The sequence below is a fragment of the Myiozetetes cayanensis genome, unplaced genomic scaffold (genome assembly GCF_022539395.1).
Source record: "Myiozetetes cayanensis isolate MyiCay16 unplaced genomic scaffold, myiCay2020 scf2-11, whole genome shotgun sequence".
Lineage (NCBI taxonomy): Eukaryota > Metazoa > Chordata > Aves > Passeriformes > Tyrannidae > Myiozetetes > Myiozetetes cayanensis.
Window position 1 is genome coordinate 49,985,495 of NW_026087411.1, and position 13,147 is coordinate 49,998,641.

Below are 13,147 nucleotides of genomic sequence, written 5' to 3' on the forward strand. Positions count from 1 at the left end.
AGCCTCCAACACGTAGGCCTGGCTCGCGCGGGATGCCAGCGGCCAATAGGCGAGCCACATGCAAAACAGCGCGCCGGGCGACGCCGGTGATTGGCTCCGTCGCAAGGGCGGTGGGTCGCGCGCTGGGCCGGGGCGCGAGGCTGGCGGGGCCGGGCCGGGCCCGCCGGCACCGACAGCGCCTCTTTCAGTGGCCGTTGTGTGCCGGCCTGTGCCACGGGACCGGCCAGGGCCGGGGCAGGGCCGGGGAGTGTGCACCGAGGTTCCGCTTCGCTATCTCATTCATTAACACAGCTCCTAAGATCACAAACTCCGCGCCCCCAGATCCGTCCCGCCCCGCCGCCGCCGTTTCGGGGGCGAGGGCGGGACCAAGGCCTCACCGCCAGCGCGGGATCCGCAGCCCAGGCAGCCCAAGTCGCGTAACCGGGAGCGGCCGCCGCACACCCCCACACCCCCGCCCGCCCCCGCGCGCGGGGATCTCCCCACGCGCGCCCCTGGGCGCGGGGGACGCGCATGCGCGAGGGGCCGACGGCGGGCCGGGAGCGGCGGCGGCGGCCGGGGCATGTCGGTCGCGCGGGGCGGTGGGCGCGTGGCCCCTCCCCTCGGCGGTCGCGCGGCAGCCGCAGCGGCGGCGGGAGGAGGAGGCGGCGAGGAGGCGGCGCCTGTGTCGGCGCTGGAGGTTGTGTCCTTCCTGGGGAAGCTGCTGTGCGCAGTCGCGGCGCTGAAGGCGGCTCTGTACCTGCTCCGCAGAGTGTGCCTAGCAATGGCCTGGAAGTCGGGCGGCGCCAGCCACTCCGAGCTCATCCACAACCTCCGCAGTGAGTGCCGGGGCGGGGGCGCGGGCGGGCGGGGCCCCTGGGCCGCGGCGTGCCCGTTACCGGCCGCCCGGTTACCGTTACCGTTACCGGCCGCGCGCTCCCGCGGCGCCCGCCCGCCCCGCCGCCTGCTGTCGCGGGCTGTGAGCGGCGGTGCCCGGCTGGGGGTGTGTCTGTGTGTCTGCGTGTGTGTCTGCGTGTGTGTCTGTGTGTGTGTCCGGCCGGCATGTCCGTGCGCCCGGGCGGGAGGTGTGTGCCCGGGCGGCGGGCGGTGTCGCAGGGCGGGCCGGGCTGGGCTGTTGTTGCGGGAGGCGATGCGGCGGGCGGGGCGGCGCCGCTGGCGGTCCCGGAGGGGAAGCGCTGTGCGGCTGCCGCGTCTGTTCCCAGCCCGCCGCCTGCCCCCTGTACCGGCCCCGTTCTCGCCGCCTCGTCCCTGGCTATCCGAGCTGAGGCGGGGCCGCGGCGGCGGCGCCGGAGGGCTCGTGATCCCCTGCACGCACCGGGATCGCGTCCGTCTGGCTTCGCTGCGGGCGGCGGGAGCGGCGGTGTCGGAGGGCGCCCTCCGCTCCTGCAGGCCACGGCTGAACGCAGCGGGAGCCGCCCGGGTTTGGGAAAGGCGCCCGAGAAGCCGAGGCTGTTTGTGTAGGGGGAAAGGGGCGTGTGACAACCGTCCCCCCCGGGCGGGATCTGGGATGCTCGCTGCTGGCCCCAGCCCCGAGTGACTCCTCTTGGACCGCGGGGAGAGGAGAGCAGAGAAGCTGTCGGGGTTGCGGACTTGCGTTGTGACAGCTGAGGTTTGAGGTGGCTGCCGGGGACTGGGCGTTCCTTGTCCTCACCCAGGACAAGTGTGCTGTCCCCGTGCTGAACGTGGAAGGTGTTGGGCGGTTGCTTCTTCTCTGATGTTCTTCGGTACATCCTGAAGTCTGCAAGTCCAGAGATAACACCTTTTCTATTCAGAGCTTCCATTTCTCGTATCAGCATCGGATTAACCTGTTTTAAGTACACTTGTAGTGTACTTAGACTTGTAGTGTCTCTCTTCTTTACTCCTGGCCTTTTCCCTTCCCCTCCTCAAGTCCGCGTCCTAGACATAAAAGGATGTGGATTTGGAGCTTGTATTATGGCAGTTGTCTCCTAGTTTAGTGATGCTGAAAGACCACTTCACCTGTGTGACCTCATTATTCTGGAATCATAAGAGAATCATCCTAGTTGTTTTCTCTAGTCTGCTTTTGTTAGATTCTCTGATCCTGTGGTCTTTTCCAGTATTTTCTTTTGAGAGCTATTCCATGCAGCACAGCAATGTATGCTGAAGTGACTTTCAGTTTCACTGTAAAAACTGCTAATTGCTGTGCAGTTTCACTGTAAAAGTTTATTTAATAAATAGATAATAACTACTTATAAGAGTTGTAGTGTATTTTTTTGTCGTCTTCTGCAACTGAAAGGGCTAGAAATACTGTTTTAGTGAAATATTGTTCTCTTACACAACTGGGAAAAGCTTTCTGAAATAAAAATCAATGTTAAACTCTAAAATATATCCAAAAAGTGAGTATTGCCAGAATTGTCTATGGCTCTCAGAACCTGAAGGCAAAACCAGTTCCTTTGTTGCAAAAGACAATGACAGTGTTTTCCAACACATAGAAACTGTTTTGGGCTTTGCAAATAATAATAATAGTGAAAAGGCTAAAAACCATTGTAGTTAGTACACAGCAACAGTAGTATGGAAGAGGAAAGTAAAATAGAAGTGCTTAATATTGTAATCTCACAGTATTCAGTGATGGTAATTACCTGGAAAATTACAGTCTGTAATTTCTCCCTCTCTGTTTTGCATATGCATGCCAATATGTTTTGAGGGGTGTTAAATAGTGTATTGGCAATAAAATGTTGTGGAAACACAGAGGCTTTTGATCTTACAGCACGACTATGTTGTCAGCCTCGGTGGGACTCTGATGATAGTGTAGGGCTGTATCAGTGCAGAGCAGTTGCTGAATTAAGACCATAATTTTTAAACTAGAGTTCCTCAGGGAAGATGATGCCTTGTTGCTGAAGTTAGGAACAGATTAAGAAGAAAGTACTGTTTTATATAATATGATTCTCCCAGATATGTTTTAACAAACTTAAAAATCATTGGTTACAGAAAGACTAAAATGTTCCAGAGAGTTTCTTTTTAGTACTAGATCTCTCAGTGTACTTTTCCCCCTCTAAAAACAGCTAAATAGCATAGCATTTCTAGCATTTTATGCTAGAATTGAGAATAAAAGGCAGATGAGGTTAGTTTGATGTTGTCTGGTGTTTGTCTTGTGCCTAATTTAGTAACTGAGTGTGTAATTTAGTGTATAATTTGCATAACGTAAAGGGAATAACGCAGGTTGTAGTGACACAGTATGTTTTCTTCTGCAGCAAAGCCTGGTTGAGAGGTTCCTGCTCTTATGCCACAATTCTTCTCTTGACTGTTTTTGTAGAATTGCTTGTGAGAGAGGCTGTGCTTTAAGACTGGGTCACTTATTCATTACTTATGAAACAGCAAGATTTAAACTCTTACATGTCTGTAAGCTGTTCTACTATTATGGTTAGAGAAGCAGTGAACTCTGTTATGGGTATAAGAGGGCTGGGACGAATAGGAACTTCTTAAACTCGTTTTGCTTCCAAATAAAACCATCAGTGGAAGACTCCTGTAGGCTGCATGCTTTCCTCTAAAACAGCTATAAAGATTAGGGTTAGGGTAACTTCATTGTAAGTTGTTATTGACAGTTACTAATGTTTCTGTCTTGTGACAATAAAGTTCTCTAATTTAATGAAACTATGTTGACATTTGCTTATTGGTCACTTCACTGTTGCATTAACTATAGAATTCTCTGTAGTGGTATGATCATTGTGTTAGAGCAGGGAGAAGTGATTTGGGGTATTTGCAATGCAGATTTAGGCAAGTGTTCTTTATAAGCATTATCTTTGCTTTCATATCTTAAAAGGGACAAACTAATGGAGAGGGCCCTGGAACTCTGCATATTTTTCAGTGTGTGCTTAGGGACAAGTGACTAAAGAATGTTGTGTGACGTTTTGTTTCATTGTTCTGATTTTTAGCTTTTTGTTGCATTAGAAACATGTTCTTGCACTGTTAATTTGCGGCATCATAGATGCGTTTGACATACACAAAATAAACTTGTTTCAAATGCACTCTTAACAACAAAAATGCTGTCCTTGAATGTGCTGTTGCCACGAGGTGTTCAGCTATGTTTCCCAGTACTTTCTTGAAAGTACTTATAATTTTTTAAAAATGCTTTCTTAAAAATTCTGAATGTTTGATTCTTTCTGCATTAAAGCTACTTAAAACAAATATTCTTCACCTTTACAGAGTAATTATTTCAATATTTGCTTCTTCCTATCTGAAAATAGTTGAACACGTGCTTTCGTACTCGAGCAAATTTTCCTCCAAAAATATATTTAATATCTTTTGTCAGACAACATTTCTAGGAAGCCATCTAAATGCAGGTTACTGTAGGGATAGAAATCATGTTAAATGTAGAAATTATTGCCTATGTTTAAATAAATACCTCTGACAGGAATTTCTTTTTATTATGAACCTGTCATATAAGGATGCTGAGAAAGCAGGAAAAGACTGGGTAATCAGTGAATTATTTACTATTATCTTGAGTGGTTAAAGGTCTTTGGATTCTAAATCTGTATCTTTTTTCCCTCTCTTAGTCTTCAGCTATCCACTGATAGTTGACTATTAGGTCATTTTGATCTCCTTCTGTCTTTCATACTTGGGCTCTTGCCAAGTCTTGTTACTTTACACAGCAATATCTTTGAAATCAGCTTTTCTTTCCTACCTGAAAAATTGTTTCCCTGTCCAATTTACAAGCCACCAAAGTCAATTAAATTTCCTTATTGCGCCTTTCTCCTCCAATCAATTTGGCATGCTGCCGTATGATAACCTTGCTTTGCTTATTTCTCTGATCATGTTATGCCAGTGGTGTTATCACCACATATACTTGCTTTTGAATCCACATTTCTAGTTGAAAGTGAAGCTGAGTTAACTTGGCTGTGGCTAAAGCGCTGCATGTTCTTAACCATTTGTGGGCTTGTTTCCTGCACACTGTGTTATCTTCCTCATGTAATAAACTTGTATGACAAAAGTTAATAAGACACCACAAATTCCATAGAATTTTATGTCTCACTTGAGACCAGATCCTAATTTTTTCAGTGTGAATGATGCTTCAAATCAGTATGTAGTATCAGTATTGTCAGGGTTTGAGAATTCTATTGTTAAACATGCTAAAGATGTTTCTCCCAGTGTTTTAGTACTTAGATGTTAAATTATTAAAAATGACATCTTGGCATGCTTCCTCATGACGAAGGGTTATCTACAATGAGTCTGCACCTTTGGTGCAGGCTTCTGGTTGCTGAGGACAAAACTCCTTGGGAACTGCCATGAGATAGGAAGGCATTGGATGTGGCATTGCTAAGCTTTAAGCTAGGTTCAGCAAGAGGTAAACATTGGTTTTATTTTGTTTTATCCTGTCATGTCTTTTCCCTTGGTTTATCCAAATCTCTTTTACATCTGTCTAATTTTGCTTATGGAAGAGTAATGTAACTTGCATGAGCATGAAGAAAGGAAATAATAATGGAAAATTAGACCAATAAAAACCTCCTAACCCAAATTCAATGCCTCCACTGTACAAGCAGTTAGACTGCCCGTTGTATGCATTCTGTGAACACCCTTGCCTTCAACATAAATATTGTATTGAGGCTTCAGTGACTAAGCATTGTAACTTATGGCCAGGTAGTGATATCACTGGAAGTAGAACTATTTTTTTTTTAAGTAAAAAACTGACAAATCCACTGATATGTTAATTTAAGAATATCTAAAATTTCTTAAATTTAGTTCATATCTCAGGTGGCAGACTTGAAATCTCTGATGGTATTTTTTGGAACACTGATTTTAAAAAATTTTGTGAACAATTTGAATAACTGCGTAAAAGAGTTGCTGGAGACTTTTTTATTAGCAATTTAAGTTTTTGTTAGTTATTTGTCCATGCCAGTGAAGTGTTTTGAAGAAATTTCTACACCCTTGAATATTTAAGAGGCAGTCCTTTAAGTAAATCAAGACAACTAAACATCCCAGAAAATAGGAAATTGTAACAGAAAGAAAAAGCCCAAACTTAAACATCCCATTTGTTCCATAAATTAAAACTGTGTTCTTAACTGGTGCTTTGTTGTTAGGACAGTTTTTTCTCTTGATGTTAGACAGGGTGTCAATGTAATGTTAAAATCATACCCTTATGTTCCCACAAACTCCCAAAATTGAGTGCAACGAAGTCCAAGTCCTCAGTCATCCAAGAAAAAAAAGAGGGCGTGTTTTTGGCTGGTTATTTATATCACAATTCTTTATAATTAGTAATTTTAATTTAAAAATGTTTAGTTCTTTTGCTTGGTTGAAGATATATTTTTATTTTTGTCTCTAGATGTAACGGCATGATATGATTTTTTTTCCTGGTGGTCTGAATCGGCCTAATAATGCATAGCAAAATTAAAGTAATTTTCCAAATCTGTCCAAAACAGGTCATTACTGTTGCATGTGGGCATTTTAAAAAGAGGTCATCTTCTATGGTTTAGTTTTAATATAACTCAAAGCTTTTCTTTTAATATTACTGTTTCTTTCATCCTGATGTAGTATCAAGGGCTCACTAAGACCTGTTGGAAAGCTTAGAAAGAAATGCATAATGTTCGTGTTCTTTTGAATGATTGTTTCTGTGAATGTAATACCTCAAAGTCATGTTTCTTAATACTACATGACACTTTAAGTAAATATATTACTTGATTTTTCTTAGTATTTTCATTTCATTAATGTTTTTAATTTTGATTTAGATTACCAACATTTGGCAAAACCCGAGTAAACTCTTTCAAAGACTGAGACCAGTAAAATTTTGAAATTACTTCTCTCCTGGAATGGCTGACTTAGGTTTCAAAACTTCAGAATCTGAATACTTCAATATTGGACTTGAACACAAAATATTTTTAGATGCTTGCACTGTTGAAACCTTAAAGAAATGGTCAGGCAAATATAACTTCAGAAATCCTTCCTCATTTCTGCTAGTGTAACAGCTCTGTGTCATTTTGCCCCAAGAGTCAGGGTTATGCTCTCCTCAGCTTTTGTGTAGTACTATTACTAGTGCCTGTTTTAGTGAAACCACCTTCATAATAACAGGCTGTTCATTTGTTCTGGCTGCTGGTCTTGACATCATTGGCTTTTCTGAAAACAGATCAGCAGAGTGCGTGGAATCTGCTCAGTAAGGTGTGCGATGTGCATCATCTGCCTTTCTTTAGAGATCTACTAAAGCTATAGGTAGTTCTACCTCAAGCCTTACTGTGAAGAGAGTTCCTTGTCTGTCTGTCCTATCCAGTTATCTTTAATCTCTGCAACAGTTTTTAGTTATTACTAGTGGTTGTTGCCACTTTATATTGAACTTTTCAGTGTTGACATTGAATGTGATGTATAAGTGAAGTACAGCCCTCTGAAATGTAGAAAGATCAAGGAGTGGTCAGAGATGAAGTCTCCCTCATCTGCATGTGCTTGTTGAAGTTCATTGGAAAGTGCGATTCTGTGTTTTTGCATGCTGAGCCCAACCTTAAAGTCACTTCTTTCATATACTCCCCAAAGTTTCTTAATTCAGATGCTGATACAGATTTGGACAAAATCAATATAACCATTTTGATCGATGTGAGTACATTACAGATGACTTCTGCGATAAAGCTGTGTGCTGAAGGGCTATATATGCCTTTCTCCTCCCCCAGAGAAGAAAATGGTTAATACCAACTTTGCAACATTGGCCTGCAGTACGAGGGAGCAATACAGCTGTGGTCAAATACGTCTAAATTAGTTACCTGCAGACTTTCAGATCCATGAAAATTAATAGAAAACTTGTATTTGTTATATCAAAATGGACAGGTTGTTTTTGAAGATGATTCTTTTCAAACAGGGAATACTCCCATAAAGTACAAGTGAAATTTTGAGAGAGAACTTTGTATTTAACTCAATCTTGAAGCTGTATACTAGTTTGTTGTGTTGAACCAAGTTCACGGTTCCCATGTTTTACCTCTGCATATTTTGAATAGTATTTAAATGGTAACTGACATTATTATTATTATTATTTCATTATTTATTATCTACCCCTTTGGGATTTTCATGGGGTTTGATCTTGTTTAATTTCTAGACTCTAAGGTTAGCTCTGATGGATCCTTGCTTTCCTCAGTCTTTCTGTTGTGTTTCTGATCAACAGACTTTCAGCTGATTCCTTCCAGTTAGTTGTATGCAATGTCTTGTTTGAATAATGTATTATTGTGAATCCAAATCACAGTGATAACAAGTGGGCAGCTGAATGTTTGAGGCAGATGACTCTTAAATTATCAGCAAAGCACAAGAGGTTTGCATGTATGAGCAGTTTAAAAAAAACTTGTTTGCAAACACCTACTTTCAGTTTCTTTAGCACAAAGAGCTTTGTATGTTTTAGGGTCAGTATCCTTTACTGGATCTTGGGATGCTGATGCATCACTTCTTGTTCAAAGTGCTTTCTTTGTATTCATGCTTTAGAGTGAAATCTTCCTGTGCTCGTTACTGAAGTAAAATTCCATTAACGGAATCACATTCTTTCTCATCTTTTTTTCTTCCTCTGCCTACACAAAAAGACCCTGACTTTAAAAACGTCAGTTGATCAGGTGCTTAAAACCAACTAACTTCACATTGCTTGCAAATCAAGATGTGGTTCTATTCCAGCCCACTCTTCTCTTGAAAGCTGCTCTCTGATTTGCATGGGTCAGATGGAGACTGTCATTTGACACTGTCCCATACCACATCCATGTCTCTAAACTGGAGAGGCATGAATTAAATGGATGGACCACTCACTGGATAAGAAATTGGGTGGATGGTCACACTCGAAAGAGTTGTGGTCAATGGCTCAATATCCAAATATAGACCAGTGACTATTGGTGTCCTCAGGGCTTTGTATATAGACTGATGCTGTTTAACGTCTTTCATCAGTGGGATTGAGGGCACCGGTTTGCTGATGACACCAAGCTCTGTGGCGCAGTAGACATGCTGGAGGAAAGGGATGGCATCCAGGGGGACCTGGACAGACTTGAAAGAGGGGACTATGTGAACCTCATGAGGTTCAATAAGGCCAAGTGCACGGCCTAGCATCTGAGTCAGGGTAATCCCAAGTACAAATATAGGCTGGGAGGAGAATGGATTGAGAGCATCCGTGCCAAGAAGGACTTGGGGGTGTTGGTGGATGAGAGGCTACACATGACCCAACAATGTGTGCTTGCAGCCAAGAGAGCAAAATGTATCCTGGGCTGCATCAAAAGCAGTATGGCCAGCAGGTCAAGGGAGGTGATCCTCCCCCTCTGCTCTGCTCTTATGAGAACCTGCCCGGAGAACTGCACCCAGTTCTGGAGTCCTTAATATAGATAGGAAGGACATGGATATGTTGGAGCAGGTCCAGAGGAGGGCCACAAAGATGGTCAGAGGGGTGGAGCACCTCTCCTATGAAGACAGGCTGAGAGAGTTAGGGTTGTTCAGCCAGGAGAAGGGGAGGCCCTGGAGAGACCTCATTGCAGCCTTCCAGTACCTGAGGGGGCCTACAAGAGAGTTGGAGAGGGATTTTAATAAGAGCATGTAGCGATGGGACAAGGGGGAATGGCCTTAGGTTGAAAGAGGGCAGGTTTAGATTAGATATTAGGATTAAATTCTTTATTGTGAGGGTAGTGAGGCAGTGGAACAGTTTGCCCGTGAATGCCCCATCCCTGTAAGTGTTCCAAGACAGGTTGATGGGATTCTAAGCAACCTGGTCTAGTGGAGGGTGCCACTGCCCATGGCAGGGGATTTGCAACTAGATGACCTTTAAGGTCCCTTCCAACCCAAACCATTCAATGATTTATAATCATAGAGTAGTAGCCTCGAGTCACTACTCGAGTAATTTTAATCTACTTGTTTTAATCTTTTGTAGCATAGAATCATATAATCAGATGGGTTGGAAAGGACCTCTGAGATCATCAAGTCCAACCCTTGATCCACTACCAGCACAGTTACTAGACTGTGGCACTAAGTGCCATATCCAGTCTCTTCTTAAATACCTCCAGGGACAGAGAATCTACCACCTTCCTGGGCAGCCCATTTCAATACCTGATTACCCTCTCTGTAAAGAATTTCTTCCTAACATCTAACCTAAACCTCCCCTGGCACAGCTTGAGACCATGCCCTCTTGTCTTACCGATAGCTGCCTGGGAGAAGAGACCAACCCCCACCTGGCTACAACCTCCTTTCAAGTAGTTGTAGAGAGTGATGAGGTCTCCCCTGAGCCTTCTCTTCTCCAGGCTAAACAACCCCAGCTCCCTCAGCCTCTCCTCATAGGACTTGTGTTCATGTCCCTTCACCAGCCTAGTTGGTTTTCTCTGGATCTGCTCCAGCATCTCAATATCCTTCCATACAGCTGTATGTGCTTTGCATCATGCTTTATGATATCTGTATGATTTAGAAATATCACTGTTTTGCTGAAAATATGTGTTTATAAGGGAAGTATTCTGCAGTGGTTATGGAGACAGTAATCTGAGAAGAAACTGAACTATGTGGATGCTGATGTAGTCCCACAGTAAATGGTTTTGGGATCTGTAAGGCTTTTTTTTTTGTTTTTTTTTTGGTAAAGCCAGCAGTGGAAGGTGTTTGAGTAGGTGTCATAGTTTGTATAGTAAGCTTGTGTGCTGGATCTTATCATGTGGCAATGACACATCCTCTTTTCTGGTCTGGAAGCCGGACTTGGTGTAAATGTTGACTGCTAGTATCTTATGGTTTGGTTAGAAATGCGTTTGATCAACAGTCAGGATGCTGTCAGGTTCTTTGAAACATACTTTAGTAATACATTTGTTGCTAAATAAAAGGTAAAATAAAAAGATAGGTTGTTTACTTGTTACAAGTCTATGGTGTCTTTTCAGACTCTTCTTTCCTTTCTTTCTGACAGCCAACTCCTCAGTTTCACAGGTTACATACAACAGTGGTATATTTTCACCTTCAAATCCAAGATCTGTTTTGAGCTCCTTTCCTGTTTTCATGGTGTTATTCGGGGAAAAGAAGCAGACTGGAGTGCGTTTTCAAAACATGCTCCAATTATGTCAAGTTGTCATTGCCAGAGCCTTCGTACAGAGTAACTCCTGAACTTGGCAGGCAGTGCTCCACTCTTAAGGAGTTACTTTTCGGCTTCAGCCCTTTGAAGCTTAGGAGTTGTACTGATATAACTCTAATTAAAAAAGAATTTACTTTTGATTTTAAGTTGTCAGTGTGTTTGTGTATTAACCTTTGCTTGTAAACACTTAATAATTTAATACCTGATTTGTTTGCAGTAATGATTATCAGTCTTGCAACCCAACAGTCTCCTCAAGGAGAGTCTTGTGTGCATGTTACAATTGGAAAGGATATTCAACCTATACATATTTAATTGTGAATTATTTTCTTGCAATATACAGCTTCCTTTTAAGATTTAGAACATTTTTTGTTGGCATTTTATTAATAATTAATTTATTGTTTGTCTTGGATTTTGGGTAGGCATGAAATTAGAATGTCATCTATTATTGGTTTTTTAGGGGATATACTTGTTTTCTGGACTTGAATTGGAATTGGATAGAGACTTGATCCAGACAGAATTAAGATCCTAGCAGCTGGTCATCTTCAGACTGACTGTTGCAGGAAGGAAAGGACTTTCATTAGAGTTCAGTACCTTGCAGTTGCTATGTTTCTGTGTATTCAGTCCTGAGACTAAAAAAAAACAAAACAAAACTTTTGTTAATCAATTGCTGTTTAGTCAAGGTTGACTTCACTGGTTAGGGCTTGATTGCTTTTCTTAATTCTCACTTGAAATTTGCTGTTGTCTCCATTGTATAAGTAGCAAATTTGAAAAGCAAACTCAGTCTATGGGGGGATAGCTGGGAAAGTGTGGTTGGTTTGTTTGTTTGTTTGTTTTTGTGAAGATGGAGTATTATTCAATAATTGAAGTAAATGGCTGAGATGGAATTCAGCTTCTCCCACAGATTCTGCTGGGGACTCTGAGTGTGGGTAACTTGCTTAAATTCTTATTTACTGATGAAAAAGGTGACACTAATCAAAGATGGTCCAACAGTCAGCAAATCTCAGGAGTGTTTGCTGAGTGAGAGCGTCCTAAATGCTCAGAATGTGTAGAATATTAGTAGTTTCTGTTTTTAGGGGGTTTTCGAGAATTTTTTAAAAGTTGTACGTACTTTGACTGAAACGAAGTTTTGTGCTTTGTTTTGCACACATATCCAGAGACAATCTCGGCCATAGAGCTCTTATACTCTGATTAAACAAGTTGGGGGAAGAATGGGTAAAATACATAAGTAAAGTAGTATAATGAAGGCAAAATAAAATTTTTAAATGCTGAGAGGTGAATTTAGTTACTGATACTTTAACTAGAAAGATGACAGGAGTAGACGAAGGAGTGGCAGGTAAAGACTTCTGTAAAAAGAGGGAATAGATTATAGGTAGTGTGAAGGAAGAGGTTTGGAAGAAACTTGCAGTCACAACAGTACAGAGAAGATCCCATAAAAACTAGAGAAGGTTCTTGGCCTTACCATGGGGCCCTGCAGTTGCTTTTCCAAGCTGGAAGCTTAGTTTGTGTTTCTGCATGTTCGTTTCCCCAAGGCACTAAAGGAAAAAGCAGATGGCTACCTACATCTTCTAGAATGTGTGCATCTATCCACAAAATACACAACATTAAGAAATAAATCTCCATTTTAGATCTTTTCTGAGTGCTTCTCAGCTGCTGCTTTTTGACTTCCCTTCTGCTCTCCAGAACTTTTAGCTCTTCACTTTTGCTATAATCAGCTTTGCTTGTTCTTGTGCCTTTTTTTTTTTTTTTTTTAAAGGACATTTGTTTTAGAGGTACTAATTTCTTACTGGTACCTAATGAAACTCCGATTTTGATTTTTTTGTTTTGTTTTGTTTCTATGCTTTGTTCACAGAACTAATTCAACTCATTCTATGTGGTCAGGGAAACTTTTTTTCCTTACTGTCTTATGTTGTCAGTGCCAATGTGTCAATGGATTGATTTGTTTGTTTTCTTTTGAGTACAGTTTTGCTCAGTAAGTAAACCTGCTGTCTCAATTGCATTGAAATGATTAGTTAGTTTCCTCCAGCTGCTATAGTATCCAATTCTAAATGAAGTCAAAGCACAGGATATGTGTAATGCATGTGGACTGTGAGGGGAGTGTTTGCCTTTTCTGGGACTTAACCAGATACAGAAATACTTCTAAAAATTAATATTTTTTTAAAAGGAACT

The 13,147-nt window shown here is 42.4% G+C and overlaps 1 protein-coding gene across 3 annotated transcripts in view; it reads left to right on the top strand.

Moving 5' to 3' along the window:
* Positions 1-313: 313 nt before the first annotated feature.
* Positions 314-13,147, top strand: part of PCMT1 (protein-L-isoaspartate (D-aspartate) O-methyltransferase) — a 37,296-nt gene continuing 24,462 nt past the window's right edge. The window contains exon 1 of one of the 3 annotated variants that reach the window (XM_050314423.1): positions 314-815. In XM_050314423.1, coding sequence (XP_050170380.1) covers positions 560-815 — 256 coding nt within the window. In that variant the 5' untranslated portion in view covers positions 314-559. The remainder of the gene's footprint in view (positions 816-13,147) is intronic. The other 2 variants (XM_050314420.1, XM_050314421.1) reach the window with 2 other exon arrangements.